We start from the raw sequence: 20,165 nt of genomic DNA on the forward strand, positions 1-20,165 counted from the left end.
TGCAAATAGATTTATCAACATTGGAGGCAAATGAGAGATGTTACACATTACACCATCAGATGATTACATGCTAGAAGAGAGCAAAGCAAGATGTATATGAAAATCTGTTTATTCAGCCTTCAGCTTTTGATTGTTTCATTGTGGGTCAGTGTCCAAGTCATGAGCGTTCATTAAGAAGACCATGCACTTAAAATAACTAAACCACGCCTTCGGCATGGCATTTATTTAATTAAACATGAATATGTTACATGATAAAAATTTTAGTTTGCTAAAATGGATTTTCTACTTCACATGTATGGGGATACTCATCACTTTGTGTTCTACTGTAATAAATTCTTCCACAAGTCTGTATCCACACTCATAGTTACCCATTTGACTTCATTCCCCTGTCACAAAAATATATGTACAAAGACTTCATTCTCTCTTCAAGATTAAGGGACGCCATCATCCCCAGGATATCTCATCCCTAAAATATGTAGTTGTCTTTTTACAGCTGCCTGGTCAAGGATCTTGAATTTAAGTAGCTACATCTGAGAGACATCCTTGCATGATTAGCCTCGATATTTCCAATATTTACCTTGCAACCCAGAAAAGAACAAATCCATATATATATTTCAAGAATATACACACAACCCTTCAGGTAATTTTTACATGATCTGAATGCCATTTCTACATAAAAATAAATCCTTTGTCATACTGAGGGTGCAAGTATTATCTTTGAAACAAGTGAGATTGAAGGAATCTGTGATGCCTGCTTTTCTAGGGCAACATTTCCAGAAAATGTCGGGCTGAAGAAATGTTCTTTTTGCTACTGATCAAATTTGAGAGGTCGAGGATTATGTCGTCATACTTTTGCATCTCGTGAAAAATGAGAACATTTATGCTGTATGAATGGCATGGATTCATATAAATAAATTCACACATTCCATTTACAACACATTTCAATGGTGATGGCTCTGTTTTAGTGAATAAATGACAAATGCTGTAATCAATCACAATATAATAAAGTCTCTCCTTTAAAAACAAATACAATGTCTTTATGAATGGTCCAATCTTACAAGCACAGGTTTCAAAACCCAGAGTCTGCATATCCTTTGATTTCTAAGACAAACCATTTTTATACAATCTATTGACATGTCTTTGGTTCACAATCACATTAAACACATGCACTATTTTGACCAAGGTAAACAAGTCGGATTCAGCACAGGTATTCAAACAGCTGGTCATGGAATTCCTGAGGCATGATCCTGATGCACTGGCAGCTTTCAGCAATATGATAGGTAGAAAACTTGTTCTGCAATGTTTCATCATGATTGGTTATGAACAGCTCTCTGCTTGTCACGGGCACCAGGATTGGTCAAGTACTACGCCTACTCCCATTTGTATGGTTTGGGAGCCCATCCAGTGAGGGATTGTGGATCTATCACGGACTTATCGTTTCATCTGTGGAATGGTTGAGTGAGGTCAAGCAAAGGTCAGACAGGGCCCTCCCTCCATTGCGAGTAGGGCTGCAAGGTTGTGCGTCAAGCACGCAGTGACAAGCCCAGAACACAGTGTAAATCAAGTCCTCTTGCTAATCTACTATAGAAATTACGTCCCTAACCGTGCTCTCTTTGGAGAGGGTAATATTGTCTCATCTTCCTCCTCATCTGAATCTTCATCTGGGTAGTCAACAAGACCAACCAATGGCTGAAACATAAGATTACATCATTAGTCTTCTCATATATAATGTGATTGTCTTATCAGCTTCAGATGATCATACTGTGTACTGACTAATATCACAGCCAAGTACATAGTATGCAGGAGTAGCCAGTAACATTTCAATTACAGCCAACCATTCTCAATTCAAGACATCTTTCTTCATAATGAGTCTCTCATTAAGCCATTTCTAATGAAGACAGCAATAAATAGGGTACTTGTAAAACTCTCAACCATCTGTTAAAACGTAACTTGTTCAGGATTAAGTAGAGCAGTTGTATTGGCAAATAACATGATGTTCTTGTTGGATGCAAATGATAACCATATGCCTGAAAATCTGTTTCCAAAATGCATATAAAGGCAACAATAAAAAGTAAGCTGATAAAGTAACAGAATGTGCAAAGTACCTTTTTGGCAATAGCATTTGGTTTAAGTTGTGGTGATGAGTTAGGTGAACAGTCTGGTGTTGGTGGCGGTACTATCTTCGGGGTACTAGGACTGCCGGGGCTCCCAGGTGGGGAGTAGGCATTCTCAGGCGAGCCTGGGCTACCTGGGGAGCTGTTGGGACTGGAGAGGGGACTGCCACTACGCAGATTGATGTTGATAGTGGAAGTCTTGTTGAGTAGTCTGGGTGGAGACTCTCGGAGCTCTGCCTGTTCTTTGGCTAAAAGGTGAAAGATGTTTCCAAATAAAAACTTATATTCTAAAGACACAATCAAATACAATGTTTATGAAATCATGGGTTATTATGACATACACATTTTTAACTTTATTTTTCCCCCGATTGAAACTTCATGAAAAATCAATCTGTTTTCAACATACTTTACCAATATACACACAGGGAATCAATATTATTTTCAAACATGACTGTTCATAAGCATTTCAACCTCTCCCAATTTCACTCTAACCTTTTTTATTTTCTAAAATTCTATTTATTTGGTCAAAGTCTGCATCCAGTTTTGTCCTGAGGATGTCTGACATGGGAGCATGGGCCTCAGAGTCATCCATTTCCTCATCTTCATTGAACCACATTTCCTCTTCTTCATCCATGATCCGAACATCTCGGCGGAAGCGGTTCATTCGCCCCAGTGATCCTGGGTGACTGAATACAGCAAATCTGTACATGAATACAACTTACATAACTTTCATATTCGCGGAAACCCTTGTATGCACTGTGAAAACCATTTCCTTTTTTCACTTTACTCAAATATGTCTCAAATACATTTCACACATATCTGTATAACATCTGTCCAATTACTCAGTATACTTGTTAAAGAAGTTCATTTGGACATTAAAATTCTTTAACACAGTTCACAAGAAGTGAGAATATGATAGAGATCAGAATTTGTTACTGGACCTTTATTTAACATCAAGTGTTTTAACAGCATGACCTACCAACTGCTTTCTGCAAACCCAGTCGATATCTCAAAAGTCACTTTGACTTCTTCAGAAACAATACAGTCATCCCTCGCCATAATGCAGGTCTAGGGGTCCACAGATCACCACCACCACCACCCCCACCCAGGCCATGTAAAATCATATTTTTCAAGGACATAACAAAACTGCTATTTCGTGTATTGTGCCCAGTCAAAACTATATATCATTGTAGGTGAAAATAAACAGACTTTGAAAATGAAAATATATATATCTATTGGAAACTTGCCATCAAAAATCACTGGACATAACTTAATTGTTGCTCCTGTTATGCTATCTGTTATTCAACTAAGATGGAAATAGCAATCAGCTGTGCACAGATGTTTGGGTCCAACGTACCGGTGATTCAGGTAAAAACAATTTGATAATATTACATCAAAGAACTTCTATTCCATTATCAGAATATTTTATATATTAAGCAGTTATTATAACAGATTATTATACATTGCTATCGGGTTAGTATATAATGCATGTTTTCTGCAAACAAATTTAACATAACAGTAAACACAGGCCGTTTACCTGTCTGGATGCTGACTTCCCACGGTACTTGCAACTTTGATTGTAAAAAGCAAAATGTTGGCTATTTAATTGTTAAAAAAAGACTTCAGTGAGTCAATAATGCGGGTCTCGAGGTCCATGGATTACGAGACTATGATCTGTCCGTGATAGCTAAGATTAATGTGAAATTGTTGCTATCGCACTAGGCGTGAAAAACAGACACTCATGAATGTGGAAAGCGGAAGTTGTACACGTATGAAAGCCATTCACTCGTGGTGTCTCCATTTTTTCTGTCAACAGTTTAATTAATATAAATGGGATTGAATTTAATCAAATAAAATGTGGTTTATGACACAATACATCCTCGGATGACCGTGTTTTACCGCGCTATAGCGCCATGTGTTGCATTACAGCAAACATTGTAAGTACTCGTCTTAACTCAACTGATGGCATGTCTCGTCTTTCATAAGTTACTACTATGATGTTGGTATGATTATTATTGAGAAACACCTGCATGTTTTAAGCATCTGAAACACAATGGATATGTACGATGAACACTGCCTGTTGCAATCTGCACTGAATTTCACTAACTTACGTAATTTATCAGAGTGCAACAGCAAATATTTTGAAAAGCTATTTTCGATTTTGTGAAGGGGTGTGATAGCAATTCAACAGGGTTTTTTAATGGGAGCCACAGATTACCCTGTGGTATCTTAAAGTGTGTTATTGCGGGGGATGACTGTATTGGAATTATTTTTTACAATTTCAGATCAATGTGGGAAATATTATTTCCAAAAACAGGACTTAATGCCAAGGTAATGCTGTCTGATACACTTTGAAAGTAACAAAGCTGTAGATATCTGAGCAAATTACCTCTCAGTATTTGCCCTGTCTTTCAACCTGTCTTGCTGTTGTTCGTACCTCAGTTTTAATGATTCAAACGTCTTCACATACTTCACACCATCTAGATCTTTGATGAAGTTCTCTACTATATGTGAACACAGAGACTTCACATCCTCCTGTATAAATACATACAAAGTATCAGTAAAATTGCACTGGTAGCATGGTTTTGGCTCAAGCAACTATGTCCCCAAAATATGGCATTAAAAAATTGATATGGAATTACAAATGCATGCATTCTAAAATGTCTGGGTCTGTATCACACTGATTTCACTAACTATCCCATGTCTTTCAAAATAAAATTATAAAATAATGCACCATATGACTCTATGGAATTTAAACATGCAACAGAGAAATTGCACAAGAGACACTAAACAAATTCTTAATCTACTTCTACAATCGCTTCAGGGAAATGAAAAGAATTTAAGTTACCACTTAAAAATGAAAAGGGAGATAAGCAATGAGCATGAGTCAGGATAAGGAAAGATTTAGCGACCCAAATTTACAGTTTTTCTATTAGTTCATTATTACAAAGAATCTTGAAGTTTAAAATAAAAAAGAAAAATGTGCAAACACTTACAGCTTTGACAAATTCAAACAATTCAATCATTGCAGAGTTAAGCAAATTATATCGGTCTCCATTTGCAACAAATGCCTCAACGATAGGTTTGAACAGGTTGCCCTTGACTATGTATCGGTTGTAGAACTCTTCTTTCAAGCCAACAATCTTTCTCATAAACCTTAAGGCACCTGAAAACAATAAAAAAAATAATCCTCAGCACTTATCCACTCAAATTTGGTGACGCAAGACTTAAAGACTGCGTCGATGAAGAGTGTCGGCCGCAGTTGATGGAAGCAGTTTTCACACAAAATTCTGCATTGTTCAGAATTTCAACTCAGAACTTTACAGCTCCTTGTCAAACCTTTCAGGTGAAGCACACAAGTATCTCTTGTTCAACATCTTACAGCAAGACACTTACATACTGTGAAAGTTTTATAAGAATAATGTTGAAGGGTGAACTATTTTCATTCATTAGTCTGGTTCTCTTTAGACAAATTACTCAAGAAATCAGTGACAGAGCACAATCAAATAAAGATAAATATATCACTTACAAAGAGCAAGAAAAGAGTGTCTTGACTTGAGCAGTACCAGCACTCTACCAAGGAGATCCTTGCTAATAACATAGTTCTTGATGTGGTATGTGTGATGCTCCACACAAAAAGATAGCAGCTCCAAGATCAGACCTAGCAGCTGAGCAGTCTGGTAATCATCTAGAAAACAAATATTATCAAATAAGTGACAAAACACACAATTTGAATTGGTCTTTGTATGTGTGTGGGTTTAGGTGTTTTTGTTAAACAACGCACTCAGCAATATTCCACATGTATGACAGATTCCTGAAATAAATCAATAAGTAACCATTTCTAACCTTGATACAATGTTGCACAAGTATGTGCAATGGACAAGAATATCTGGGCAAATTCAGATGAATAGTTCAATTTTGCTTACCTTTACTCGGCCTCTCATCCACAGTGTTGGCAAATAGGGGAGCTGTCAAGACATGCATGCTGTGTTTGTAGAAGAAACTCAGAAACTCTGTCTTCTCAGTCTTCTGTAAAGTCAGAAGGAAACATTTAGTCACTGCATTAGAATAAACATGTGTAAACCTGATACTAACATATGAAAACAGTATTCTTACTAAGGTTCCTGAAGGGTATTTGAAGATGCTTAAGAGAATAATACAGGTGATTAACCTTTCATTTCACTTCCACTTAAAAATAGTGCATAAGACACAGATGATCGTGCATTTCATTTATAACAACTCTTGTCAAGCATTAAGGATAAGGGACTTACATTGGCTGTTGGCATCATATTCTCAGGATCAAGCAGTAGCCTGATGACAGTCATGAGCTGCATGGCACCCCCCAGTTCTAGATAGCAGTCCACAATGATGAGAAACAGTATCAGATATAGTAGACAGAAGAATCACAAACACAAAACAATGCTCTTACTTCTGCAGCCTTTGAGACTTCACTCCAAATTATAATACTTCCCAAATGTAGCATTAAATACTGTATCTGCTATATCCTAGTATCTATTATTCAAACATTTGTCCATTCACAATATATTTCAAACAAATACACCCAGGTATGGGAGATCTTTTCTGATTTGAATATCCATTTAAATACATATCTCAGTACCAAACATTTTTATGCCCTAACCATAAAATATCTGGCAGTACTGCAAAATTGCTAAAGATCAATGTAGATTATTCAGTCTCTGTCATTCTACTCACCAGGATCAGCGTCATTGACCATCTGTTCAATGACTAGGTTTATCAAGAGTTCATCCTGCAACATGAAAAAAAAACTTTTTTGCAGAAACACTTGATTGTAAGTCCTTGAAAGTGAGTGAGTACGGTTTTACACCAGTTTCAGCAGTATACCGGCAGTATCCCTTTGGGGGAAATCAGAAATTAGCTTCACACACTGTAACCATGTGGGCAAATGAAGCGAAGTCTTCAGTGTATCATTAGCTTAAAAAATAAGTAAAGTTAGAAATTCATGGGGATCGACAGCTGGAATATTTCTGGGGATTCCATTTTAGGTACATCATAATGTAGCTCATCCAAATATGTAGTGTTAAGTTTAAAATCTTTACAAAGATATTTTACTGACAAAAGTTCCTTTTGAGACTAACATAACATTTCCTACATATGCATGTATATTGATAACAAAAATACTAACACAAAAGCATTTTCTTAACAAAATATGTTTTCTATAATGAGAAACAACCAAATTTGCCTTTAAAGACAAATGAAAGAGCTTAGTCTCAACTTGGTAAAAGTAGGATATGTTCCAAAATTTGTGTAAAACTGAACAAAACCCAAATTTCATAACATTCAGAGCAAATCATGTTGAGTTATGGCCTCTATAGACCTTTCACATTGGTTGCATGAGTAGATAGAATTGCAACTCTTGAACATATTGGGTTGGGAAAAAGTTAGTTGTGAAGACAGAATTTTTTTTAGGGAGGACTTACATCATCTTGATTCTGGCTTTCATGAAGAACAAACTCCCGCACCATGGACGGACTGAATTCCACTATGTAGGAAAATATGTCTATGGCAGCTGTCTTCATTCTAGCATCATCTAATCCCTGAAACAACGAAAAATGCAATCTTCTGATACAAGCTACAGTTAAAAGAAGACAAAATTAAGTAGTCATAATTTCTTTATATAGTTCATGAAAGCAGTTTTAAATAGGTATGCATCTCAACCTGCAGACTGTTTGGTAAGGTTTTTTAGCCATTTGAAAGTGCAATGAATGGTACAATAATCACATATTGGTAATATTTTACAATGTTGTATGTTTTTTACTTCAAATATCTTCAGAAGAGAAAAGAACAGTGTAATTGAAAGTGTATCAGGCAATGTTTAATCTTGATGCCTAATTATGTACAGTCAAACCCTGTTTACCCGGACGATTTTTCTGTGAAACGAAACTTACATTCATTAATTGTACTCGCTTCCGGACCCATTGAAAAATGATCCAGTTGTCCGGACGTAGAGATCTGTGCAATGTGCATCTGTATGTGTCACGTCATTCAATTCGATACAATGTCTTATGTTTTTAGGGCATTTAAAATTAACAAAAGAATATGCAATTGGCAAAATAGAAACTTTTTGTCATAGATTTTTGTTTTTCATCTAACTTACCATCTGAAGCTCCACACGCTACACAATTACGTCCAAGACAACTTGACAAATGGTAACCTATGTTCCGCCTTCCATGTATTATTGGTACACTTATATGTTATGATGATTCACTGTTATTACTACTGACTGTTGATTTATTGATAGACATACGTGAACATTTTTTGCTTTCACTTAATTTTCACATTTTTGGATGTTTGATCCAATTAACCGGACGTCTCGCTATCCGGACAATTTTCAAGTGAAACCAAAATGTCCAGGTAAATGGGGTTCAACTGTACACCATAAACACTCTAAAGTGTCAATCTAGTTTTATGTCAAGCATACAATACTAAACAGGAAGTTGAATTTTAATAAAAACATTTGTAATAAAAACTGGAAACATTTTGACTTACCAAAATGACTTCTATTGCTGATAATACCCCAAGGTTTGATAGTGTCTGAAACAGCAAAACTTATAGCATTAACATGACAAAACACAGCTAGAATATACAGCTGCCACAGTCGAAGTGAATGCGTTTACTTTTATGCCGCTTTTAGCAATATTCCAGAAATATCACGGCAGGGACACCAAAAAATGGGCTTCACACATTATACCCATGTGGGGAATCGAGCCCAGGTCTACAGCGTAACCACTAGGCTAAACCACTGCTCCTGTCATAGTTTCAAAAGATTTTAGTTTATTTCCTTAGAAATCTTTCTGTTGAAATATACCACTGGATTACCTCAAATCAAGTCAGGTGTTATTAACTTATAACCATGAGAACAGTTCAAAGCAATGTCTTGTCAACTGAGTAACAATTTTAACATTTTACCAACCTTAAAGAAAGTTTCTTTACTGATAGGTTGTAATGATTGTGAGAAAGTGCAGAACTCTTTCAGAAATAATATGAGATCTCGCCGATGGTCATCATCTGTTTCGTCGTCAGTTAGTTGAGCAAATAGAGTTGTCAAGTACTTTTCATCATCCTGGAAAGGATAAAACTTTCATTAACATTGAGACATCTCAAACATGCACAATAAGACGTAACATGCTGAGAATTGGTATGAAAAGGGATTCCTTTTCATGGGTGCGAAGATCAAGAAGACGGACATGTGCCAAAAGTCATGTTGAAGGCATGATAAGAATCAAAACTTACACGGCCACTCTCTTACAGAAAATATTACACAAGCACTGGTAAGTATTTGATGTTCCCACAGACTGCACATAAATTATCAGCTACAATACTACAGAATAATTCAATCTGAAAAGTTTCAGGGCTCCTTTCACAAAGCATTAAGGTAAACTGAGGCAAAATTAGTGCAGTGTTAAAGAATGGGAGTTCAGGTTAACTTTATAGTAAAGGATGCTTCATGAAAGGAGCCCCAGGAATTTATCTTAATCATGCAGTCTTAACAATGTAATTGATCCCAAATACATGTGACATAAAAACACATAATTGTCTGCGAGGGGTCATCGAAAACCAACATAACATGATAGGATTGTTCATTTCTTTCAGATTACCATGTATCATATGATAATTAAATATTAGGGCAGAGGTTATTCCCCATATCATATGCTCCACTACTGGGTTTCTCCATTCAAATTTATTGAACTGTTATTGAATCAGCTCTGACAACAGAAGCAGCTGGCCAGGTGATTCTGCTGGTTGGACAAATACAAATCAAAACCTTAATATCAATACCCTTTTGTTCTTCTGGATAAAATGGCCAGTGAAGCAAATCCAACATGCACTTATTAGCAGGCAGACAAGCCAGACACTAACATGATTACTCTAATGCGTTCCCATTACAAAAATATAAACACTGTGTAAACCAACTCATCACAAAATGAGCTTGCCACCCCTTTTAACATCCTTTTAGCCACTGCAGTAAACCTATCTACAGTGATTGATATAACATGACTTAAATTGCATACTTGGCCATTCCAAAGCATTTGAATAAACAGAAGATGACATTACAGACATTTGAGCTCCTATGTATAAGGACAAGATGGAAGCCTGATGTAAGATTACTAAGAAGGAGGCATTACTTCCACTGAATTAATTCAAATTATGGCACTGACTGTGTGTTAGTTGATGAAAGTGTGTTCACAAAAATGCAGAATAAAACAAACATCAATTATTACCACTTGAATGGCTGATTTAGATGTCAGTAAGATACATTTCAGAGGTGTTCATATGGTCCACATGGTTAACAAATGTATTCACAAGACATAATTACTTCAAAATATGGTTTCCCAAAAGAACTTTGTTAATTCTCCAAAACATGTAAGTGGTACAACATACATACTATTTAGCATTATTTTTAGATTGATAAATAGCCTTTCACATAAGACAATATCCTACGGACAGAATTCAAAATACATTTTGCTCTTTAATAACCGACAGCAAACCTGAAGCCCTAGAGGCAATGTGCCCCTTATACATTTCCAACAAACAATACCTTCATCATATGAGTTCTCCACACACCTCTCATCTCACACTCCCAAACCAAACTGACTGACAAGAGTATTCCCTATGCCATATGTGTATATCATCTTCCAAGACTGGTCTTCACGTTCTGCTGCCTACCTTCAGCCCATATATGTACAATTGAGTTTTATTGATTATTTAAGACCTGGCCCACAAGTTGTTTACTAGGATTGGAGTGGTGTATGAAACAGAACAAATGTCAAATGCTAGCACTGGGACAAGTTTCATGCTATCTACTGGTAGATATCTTCTTCAATAACTGAACACATACTAGAATATGGCTTGCATCATCTGGCAGTTGTGAGTGAGTTTAGTTTTACACTGCACTCAGTAATATTCCAGCTATATGACGGCGGTCTGTAAATAAATGAGACTGGACCAGACAATCCAGTGATCAAGGACATGAGCATCGATCTGCACGATTGGGAACCGATGGCATGCGTCGACCAAGCCTGACCACCCGATCCCGTTAGTCACCTCTTATGAAAAGCATATGAAGGCCTAATATACCCTGGGACCTTCACGGGTCTCATCTGGCAGTAAACAAACAAAATAAACTATAACATTTAAGCACACTAACATTAGCAGACTATTCCATCAGGAGTAATCACAGGATTGTACTCAATCCATGAACACAAATGTCCAAGGCGTAACATCTAAACATGCATGAATATGATGTGTTTCAATATATAAACGTAAAAGCTTTTTAAGTCACACTGAAATAAATAAAGGACAAATAGCCTAAAGTATTTTTAGAAACAGAAGGTATTTTGCATATGTAAGTTGATTTGAGATTCTGATTCACTGGTATAGAGTGAGATTTGAAAATTCTCCTGGGGTTTTCTGGGTCTTGATGTAGAAGAAAAGGTATTTTCTTTAGCTCTGGATGATACTCTTGAAACTGCAGGGCATTTTGTTTTGTGGAAGTAACCATGGAAACAGTCCAGACAGTAATATTTACAAGTCAGTTATGACAACAGCATGTACCTTCTGTGCCCCACAGGGGCTTGTATCGTTTAGAAACTCAGCTAGAAACACAAGGTGTTTATATAGGCCTTACCCTAGTACTATATAAGAGAAAAGGGATGTAACAATGAAACCACCCCCTCCTCAAAGTTAGATTTCACCACATAAAATATTTTTAAGGCCCCACTGACGTCTATGGATCACAAGCTAGATGATTTCTCTACAAAATGAGCTATAAATGGTCACAATCGCATCATTATTTCAAAAGGTACATGCCTTGACTCATTGAAATCAGCTACCTCCGCAAAAGCACACCATGGATGATCACCAAAGACAGTGAAAACTCACGTGTTAAATGCATTTATTAATTCCAATAACATTGACAGCACCTACTTAGGTCTAGATTCGATCGGCAGCAGCATTTCAAGGGTCTAAAAACTTATTGCAACATTTACATATCATTTCCTCGACAGTAAGCACGATTTTTTTCCCCAAATCATCTGCAAGCAAACTCTCTTGTCAGGAATAGATGGCCTTGACATTCAACTTTCAAGTGACAAGAGCAGTAAACTGGTAAGAATAATATAAGAGGTTAAATGTTTAAAAGTAGTATTTCCTGAAAAGGAATCAATAACAAATGCATTTTTATAAGCTCTAAAATCATTCTTACAATTTACTGTTGGGAACATCACCCAAAATAGAAGGAATATTGCAAAGTTCATATTTTGCTCCCATTAGTAAACGGGCAACATCTTACAGTATATTATCTTCTTCAACAATCACTGAATCAGATGGCCCGAATAACTCTGTGAGGATCACTTCAGTGCCCTTGAATGTCAAGGTCATCTATGGCTGACTAGTAAGAATGATTGCTGATAACTTTGAAAAATATGCTTGCTTACTGTCAAAGAAAGAATATGTAGATGTTGCAATAAGATTTTAGACATGTGCAATGCTGCTGCCGATCAAATGTAGCCCTACCTAAATTAATCAACGAATTTAAAAGGTGAGTCTTCACTGTCTTGGGTGATCCATGATTTTCGTGTGGAATTGTGGTGCTAGCTGTTTTCAATGAGTCAGGGCATATAATTATGGGAATAATCAATCCAATTGTGATCATTTATAGTTCGTTTTGTAGGGAAGTCATTTGGCTTTCAACCCATAGGCCTCGACGGGGCCTTAAAAATATTTCAAGTGGTGAAAGCTAACTTTGATTAAGGAGGGGTGGCTTCGTCGTTACATCCCTTCCCTTTAATAGAGTACTTGGGTAAGGTCTACACACCTATATGTCTTTCTAGCACTGTTTCTAACCGATACAAGTCCTCAACATAATGGTGTAAGCTAAATATCTATTCTACTTATTGCCTTTGGAAAGCAAAACCTTATTCCTTTGATCTGTGTGATAATCAATCAACTGAAGGACATTTCCTTTTTGTACAAGTAACCAAACTAACAGAGCTAATGCAAATGTATATACAATGAATCGCTATACCATTAAATTGTCACAAGTATGCTCTTGGATACTTCAGCATTGAAAACATGGGTAATTGCACTAGAGTCATAATGCTGCAATAATTTGGAAGTGTGGGGGTAAAGGTGGGGTCTCTATGAACTTTTGAGGTACATAAAGCATAAAGTATGCAAAATGCTACTGCCAAATTTATTGTTAGTTACAAACTAGTGCCACGTTTTCAAAGGGTCCAGAAAAGTTATTCTAACTCCTGGTAATTATGCAATGTAATCAATGTAATCTTTTAGGAAATGTACAATAATAACTTGTCAGTAAACACTCAATGGCTGAAATAATCTGATTCTCTGCATAGTTGTGTGGTATATCCATTTCAGTAGCCATCACAGTACAAAACAACAATCATGACCCCTGCTCACTCCTTCACTATGGGAATGCCCTTATCAGTCATGAGTCACTGCCCTACTGACACAGAAAACACAACTGTGCTCTACAATTAATCTACAACTTTTCTAGAGAACACAAATTTCAAGACAACTGCACTGTCATTGTCCTATGCTGGAGGAAATCCTGGGAAACATAAAATAGGCTTGGCTCAGTTTGGAAACAAGCTAAGGAGGTCACTGTAACACCAAGATCACGGGCTATCATATTTCCAAGCTTGCTTCAGAACATGTTTGCACTAGCCCAATACACCATCTGGCAAGACAGAAGGAAATGTTATACTTTAGTGGAACAGTTAGCATCTACCTACATATACTTAAAGTTTTCTCAGTGATCCCTCCAGGATTCCAAACTTAATGCCCTAACCACAAATATCATCTTGTCCACGAGTGATACATTACTTGATTCTGATTAATGCAACAATAATAAGATTTAAGTCTTCTTCCTCTTCATTAGTCTAGCTATTTGTGATCTCTACAGAACCATAAGGAAATACATGAATTTGACCAAATTTCCTTAAGTTGGCAATAAATTCTAAGATTGCTACACAATTTGAGACGAAATTTCCAATTTTGTACACATCAGATCATAGCTCCTAATTACATTTTAACAAATATACAAAAGTAACTGGTAATATATATATACAAAAGTAACTGAACAGAACATGGGTAAAGAAAGTGTATTGACAACAATCATGTGAATAAGTTTTTCTACTTAATAAAAAAATATCTAAGATTTGCTAAAATACATGGCATGACTGATGACCCTTCCTTTGGGACTACCACTTTTACTATCATCCCATTTCCTGAAGTTTATTTCTGCAACCCTACACTAAACCTATGGATCCATTGCTGAGATATATGTTATTTCAGTTGTATGCCACGCTCAACAATATTTCTCCTACATGGTGGCAGTTGGTAAATAATTGAATCTAGACCAGACAATCCAATGATCAACACCATAAGCATCTACCTACACAACTGGGATACAATGACGTGTCAACCAAGCAAGCAAGCCTGACAATCAAATTCTGTTAGTTGCCTCTTACAACAAACATGGGTTACTAAAGATCAATTCTAACACAAATCTTCAAGGTTTGAATATAGTCCAAAATGAAATATACACATGTGTACTACATATTGTGTAACATCTCTAATAAACAACAGAAATGAATTACACTAAATCTTTCACACTCAGCTCCATCAGTCTATCAATCTAAAAGTGGACACAGAAACAAAAATGTTCCATGAAAATGGGGTTATCCAAGATATCAAAAAAACAGATACATCAGAACACAGAATATAGGTATCATCTTAGTGAGAAAATGAGTTTGGTTTAATGCCTCCTTATTGACTCATGCTATTCAATTACTGTAATGGTCTAATAATAGGATAAATAAAATAATGACCCTGTATTATAGTGCATACTTTCATTACATTTCAGCTTTCATCACCATTGTATCAACAACATAATTACATTTAGCATGCAAAGCATCTGTAAAGTCATACGCTATGGACTGGTTATCCTTCCTTAAAATCAATCTTAGTAATCAAGAAAAGAAAGATTTTTTCCAAACAGTATTTCCTAGTTATCACAGCACTAGGTTTTACATTTAACAGGTTCTACCAATGTAAATAGCCATGTCTTTTCCTCCCTTTACACAATAGTTTGGTTGTATAAATTTTCAATATCTAAACTTGCACGAAAAAGCTAATAAAACCCTGCTTAATTAAGTATACAAATAAAAAAACTTGAACTGAATGGCAAAAATATTTTCAGTCTGACATCAATGTGAGTCTCTCACATGCTACTAAGCATGAAGTGTGCTAGTGTAATTTCATGGGCGATTAAGGGGTCAATCCCATGATAGTTGCTAAGATACAAACTTGTTAAATGTTTGAAATTCATTAGTGTTTAGTTTATTAACATACCAACAAGTTACTACAAATAAATGAGCAACCAATGCCTGCCTGACAAACTTCAAAACCTTATTTGTTACAATGCCAGTGATGAATGTTTCCTGGAAAATTAACATCTGCAAACACTTCATATAAAAATACAAACATGTTTCCTGAACAGTCCAATTTATAAAATCAACCTTGAGTTTCAGAAAGTGAATCATATGTTTTCAATCTAAATGAAAAATAAAGTACCCCAACTCAGATTACATATTTGAAATATCTAGGGCATGTTCAATGACATTCACAAGTTATCAAGTGAGTGAATCAAGTCACACTGGTAATATTTCAGCTACACTGTTACTATCACTATTCGATTTGAAACGGAAGATTATATCTGACTATTAGAGCATGACACAACAGCAAAAATGTTGCTATAGTTCACCAGTAAGAAACAAGGATAAGAACAGGTATAAGCCAGCTGTCTTGGAGGCCACAGGTTTAACAATTAACAAGAACAGGGGCACAATCAAATCCATGGAATTTCCTGGGTTACTCCCTGAAGAAAGGTAAGGCAACCATGCTTGGACCATGGACAAGGTTTAACGATGCATCAAAATATTCTTGGAAGCACATTTCAATTTTTGAACACTTGAAAAAGAACACATTTCTATCCTTTCATTTCAAATCCCTTTTCTTCAGGAGTGCAATGGCACTTTCGAAACCTTTCGTCGTCACATTTTGGTACAAGCATGCAATGTGTGTACATCTAATCTAATGCAATGTTTACTTTGTAGCATAAAATAAAAGCATATAATGAATTTATATTCATGATCAGTTACCCTATCTATGACTCCTAATTTCTACACACATCTAATTAATAAGCAAAAGACATGATGACCTGAATATGTCATCATAAACCATGTAGTTTTGTGTACCCACCTGAATCATACTGACAATTTCCACTTTGTTGAAATAGACAAATGATGCTAGTGATGACAGCATGTTGTCATCAACCACTGAAGGAGTAGGTAATATCACATCTTGAATGTACTGTACACGGTAAGTCTGGTGGATTTTGTTTTCCAACTCCTGATTGGTAATTGGAACAACTTCTTTAAATTTGGCAGTACTTTTGAGATATTCCCTGTGTTTCACTGGTGATGGGGAGGAAGGATCATACTCCAACACACCAACAATGTCAAAAATCAATTCATCTGAGAACATGATCTCAAACAAGGCGTTCTTGTTCAGTAAAAATATACTTTTGAATATGTCAAATAAATGATGTAGACCCTCCATGTTTTCCAAGTCTTCACATATGTGAAAAAGTTCCACGAGTTTTTTAATGTATCCTTCATTCTCTATGGCCACAGATAGTTTTTCCCGTCGTATAGGTGATGGAAGAACACTACTGAAGATTTCCGAGATATACTCCAATTTGCTGAGTTCACAAGGGGGCAGTTCAATTGGTGGTGCAGCATCAGGCATGTCATCAAACCTTTCATCTTCTGACTCCTCAACTACATCTTGTGTTATATCTACTGAGGGGTCTTTACCTTGTACCTGCACATGTATAGATAAAACAAAAGGTCAGAAGTCATTTTTTTTTCATTTTTAAAATTTTAACCAAGTAATATCAATACACCTCATATTAAACCAAAAGGGGACAACAGGTTCACTAATAATGGAAAACCAGCACATTTTATAAAGACATTTTAACGACCATTCGATAGGCCTTAAGAAATGCTGTGATTCAAATAAGATGAACCATGTTTTGAAAGCATAGACTGCATTCCTTTTGTGTTTCCAACACAATCCTAGAAAAGATAGAAAAATATCACTAATTGGTACGTTATTACTTGACTGTTCAAAATAGGTATCTGGAACAACAACAAAATATCTTATGCAATGCACATTTGTGTTTGATCTTTGTGAAATTATCTTGTTAACTTCACCTGGCAGATTTTCTCCCATATCTCATCACAACCAGCTTTTTCTTGGAAACTAAGCGCAAGATCATAGTTGTCTGCTTCTGACCATACAATCAAGGTTTCCTGCAAATATTTAAAACATAAAAGCTGTAGTACATGTGAACAACTTCTTTTCCGAAATTGGCTCCACTCGACAATTTATGCTGGTAATAGCTCAGTCAGCAACATCTAACAGATTGTAAATTGCACAAGAAAACCCACAGGTAATGTCTGCCAAAAGGTTTATTAATCGATGCCATTGAGAGAATGCTGTTTTATGTCACAAGGTCCACAATTAAATGTTTGTCTATCCTCATTTTAAAATGCTCCTGAGCTTCATATCAAGACCATGTTGAAGTGAACCTTTGTTTAAAACTGGCAACTTACATAACCTTTTCACAAGAAAAGGTGTAAATATCTTGATATAATTTTGATAGATTGAATACTAGAATATAGAATCATACACAGGCAAGAAACACTGGACACTAGTCATACCTGTTGTTTCTGATATGCTGTATCAGGTTGTATTTTAGATTCAAGCAATATTGACCCTGCAAAATAATATTAACATGACCATATGAATAAAACATTTCAATAAAATTGTAGCTTTTGTAGTAAAGAAACAATTATCAACATATGCTCCAAGGCATGTATCTGTGAACATAAGAGTTCATTTCACAAGTGCCCACACTGTCCTGGACAAGCTTGTTCTTGCAAATTTTATTCAATGTTACGCCATTTTGATTGACATCAGCACGTTTTCCATAAATAGATAAGACATGTCTATATGGGAAGAATTATTTACGTATCCAGGTACAAAAACCACTAAAATTCAACGTTTAACGTATGCAGTGGCATAAAACAAAGACCAAAAAGATGTTAATGGTCTTGACACAACGAAATCACGTTGTGTGCACAGAAAACGAGTGAATGGAATCGAGCCAAGCACTTCAAAGAATGACCCGAGAGCATGACCCCATTTCGAGTGCACTATAAGGACAAAGTGGATTGCAAGTACATCATATAGCGTGTGAAACATATTTCGATATGATAATTGCACCCGAAAAAAATATATTATTTATACAAACCATCAGTTTCCGATCGCACTAGCAATGCCATTCCCTTGAGTCGCTCAACGTACGCCGATGACACATGCCCTGTCCCTCGATCATCCCACTGGCGATCCTCATTTAGCATGTATAATTTTACACGTCGTCGGGTACTTGTATTATCCGCCATTTCAATTTCCTGTTGTTAGGTTTTCCACCAGAGATCCAAGAATATTTGTCGCGCTAATTTCAACTGGCGATCATCAAGGGTGGTTTGGTATCACCCAGACGCCATGAAGTTCACACATTCAAAACACCGCCACACATCGGCCCGTAAAAATTCCGGAAAACGTCTAAAACCCTCCGTTGGAAATTAATTTTATGAGCCACACATTTTGGAATGGTATAAAATCTGCTGTGCGCTAATAGATGCGCTCATAATTAAATATTAATCCTAATATTTCCAAATGAAACTTCAATCTCGATACAGGTTGAAGTCTACAATCGCCGCCATCTTGAATGGTTGATAACATGGTACGGGGGTTACACATCACATAGCACGGTTTCCCGCCAAACTCAAATTTGCAACCCACATGTGAAACGAAGTCGGCACAGAGCCGTCAATAAGTGTATTTGGCTCTGGTTACCGTTAATGACAATATACAATTTATGTTTGAGTAAATGACATGTTTTAATGCTGACATACTAGTATTATGGGCGTGTGTCGGGCTAGAGCTTTGAATGGATTAGTCCAGCGAAGGTAGATCGTGTAAGTAACAGGCTACACAAATGAAAACGGATCTTACTCACCATCAAAAGTTTATACTCACTTGTGTACATAAAGCCACTTTTTTCAGTCACCTGTTCTAAACTAGATTTTGCAAAATATTCGATGCTGTTTAAAGTTTAAATGAACTGTTTACACAAGAACTGACGTATTGGAAAACAAAAGATTGTTGTAATGATTGCAATAAATGATGCAATTGAATAAAAATACCTGTACACCAAATCACAGCTGCATGATACTTGTACATGCTTTTTATGCTTTTCACCAATTTGATCCATGATCCGAGTGCAGATGCTCTTCATGATGTTTACAGACGTGTGTGTGTGTGTGTGTGTGTGTGTATGTGTGTGTGTGTGTGTGTGTGTGTGTGTGTAGTTTACACACTCATATATGCAAAACGTCACTGTTGCCATTATAATTATGTACCACAATGGTTGTGGCGTTTGATGTATGTAAGGCAAAAGCACAGGATGGCTGTTTCCGGATTTGATTACATGTATATACATTATGGTTTCAACCACACTTGGTAATGGCCTTATAAAATAATCATACGTGGCATAGTTTTCAGTGATTAAGCTAAATTAAGGTGCCCCGATATGAGATTCTTTTTTACCTTTTAATGTGAAGTAAGCATGTTAGTTTAGTTTTCGCTGCAGTCAGCAATATTACAGCTATATGGCGGCGGTCTGTAAATAATCGAGTCTTGACCAGACAATCCAGTGATCAACAGCATTAGCATCGATCTGCGCAATTCGGAACCGATGACATGTGCCAACCAAGTCAGCAAGCCTGACCACCCGATCCCGTTAGTCGCCTCAACAGACAGGAAAGATTAATATGAACTTGTCTCAACACACAG

The 20,165-nt window shown here is 36.3% G+C and overlaps 1 protein-coding gene across 8 annotated transcripts; it reads right to left on the reverse strand.

The window, feature by feature from the left end:
• Window positions 1-93: 93 nt before the first annotated feature.
• On the reverse strand, window positions 94-19,057 carry LOC137294849 (serine/threonine-protein phosphatase 4 regulatory subunit 3A-like). Of its 8 annotated transcripts, none has more exons than XM_067825980.1 (16): window positions 18,559-19,057; window positions 17,966-18,021; window positions 17,456-17,554; window positions 16,440-17,063; window positions 9,067-9,216; window positions 8,643-8,687; window positions 7,574-7,690; window positions 6,828-6,882; window positions 6,386-6,462; window positions 6,041-6,143; window positions 5,644-5,802; window positions 5,111-5,280; window positions 4,504-4,649; window positions 2,607-2,800; window positions 2,106-2,362; window positions 94-1,689 (listed from the first exon to the last, which is right to left on the reverse strand). In XM_067825980.1, the coding sequence occupies exons 1-16, from the start codon at window positions 18,707-18,709 to the stop codon at window positions 1,591-1,593; spliced, it is 2,502 nt and encodes an 833-aa protein (XP_067682081.1). In that variant the 5' UTR covers window positions 18,710-19,057; the 3' UTR covers window positions 94-1,590. The 8 variants fall into 8 exon arrangements, with proteins under 8 accessions (XP_067682081.1, XP_067682078.1, XP_067682083.1 ...); XM_067825977.1 differs by having other exon boundaries at window positions 2,607-2,815; window positions 18,559-19,052; XM_067825982.1 differs by having other exon boundaries at window positions 2,607-2,815; window positions 4,552-4,649; window positions 18,559-19,044.
• Between the last annotated feature and the right edge of the window lie 1,108 nt (window positions 19,058-20,165).

Source organism: Haliotis asinina, chromosome 8, assembly GCF_037392515.1.
Source record: "Haliotis asinina isolate JCU_RB_2024 chromosome 8, JCU_Hal_asi_v2, whole genome shotgun sequence".
NCBI lineage: Eukaryota > Metazoa > Mollusca > Gastropoda > Lepetellida > Haliotidae > Haliotis > Haliotis asinina.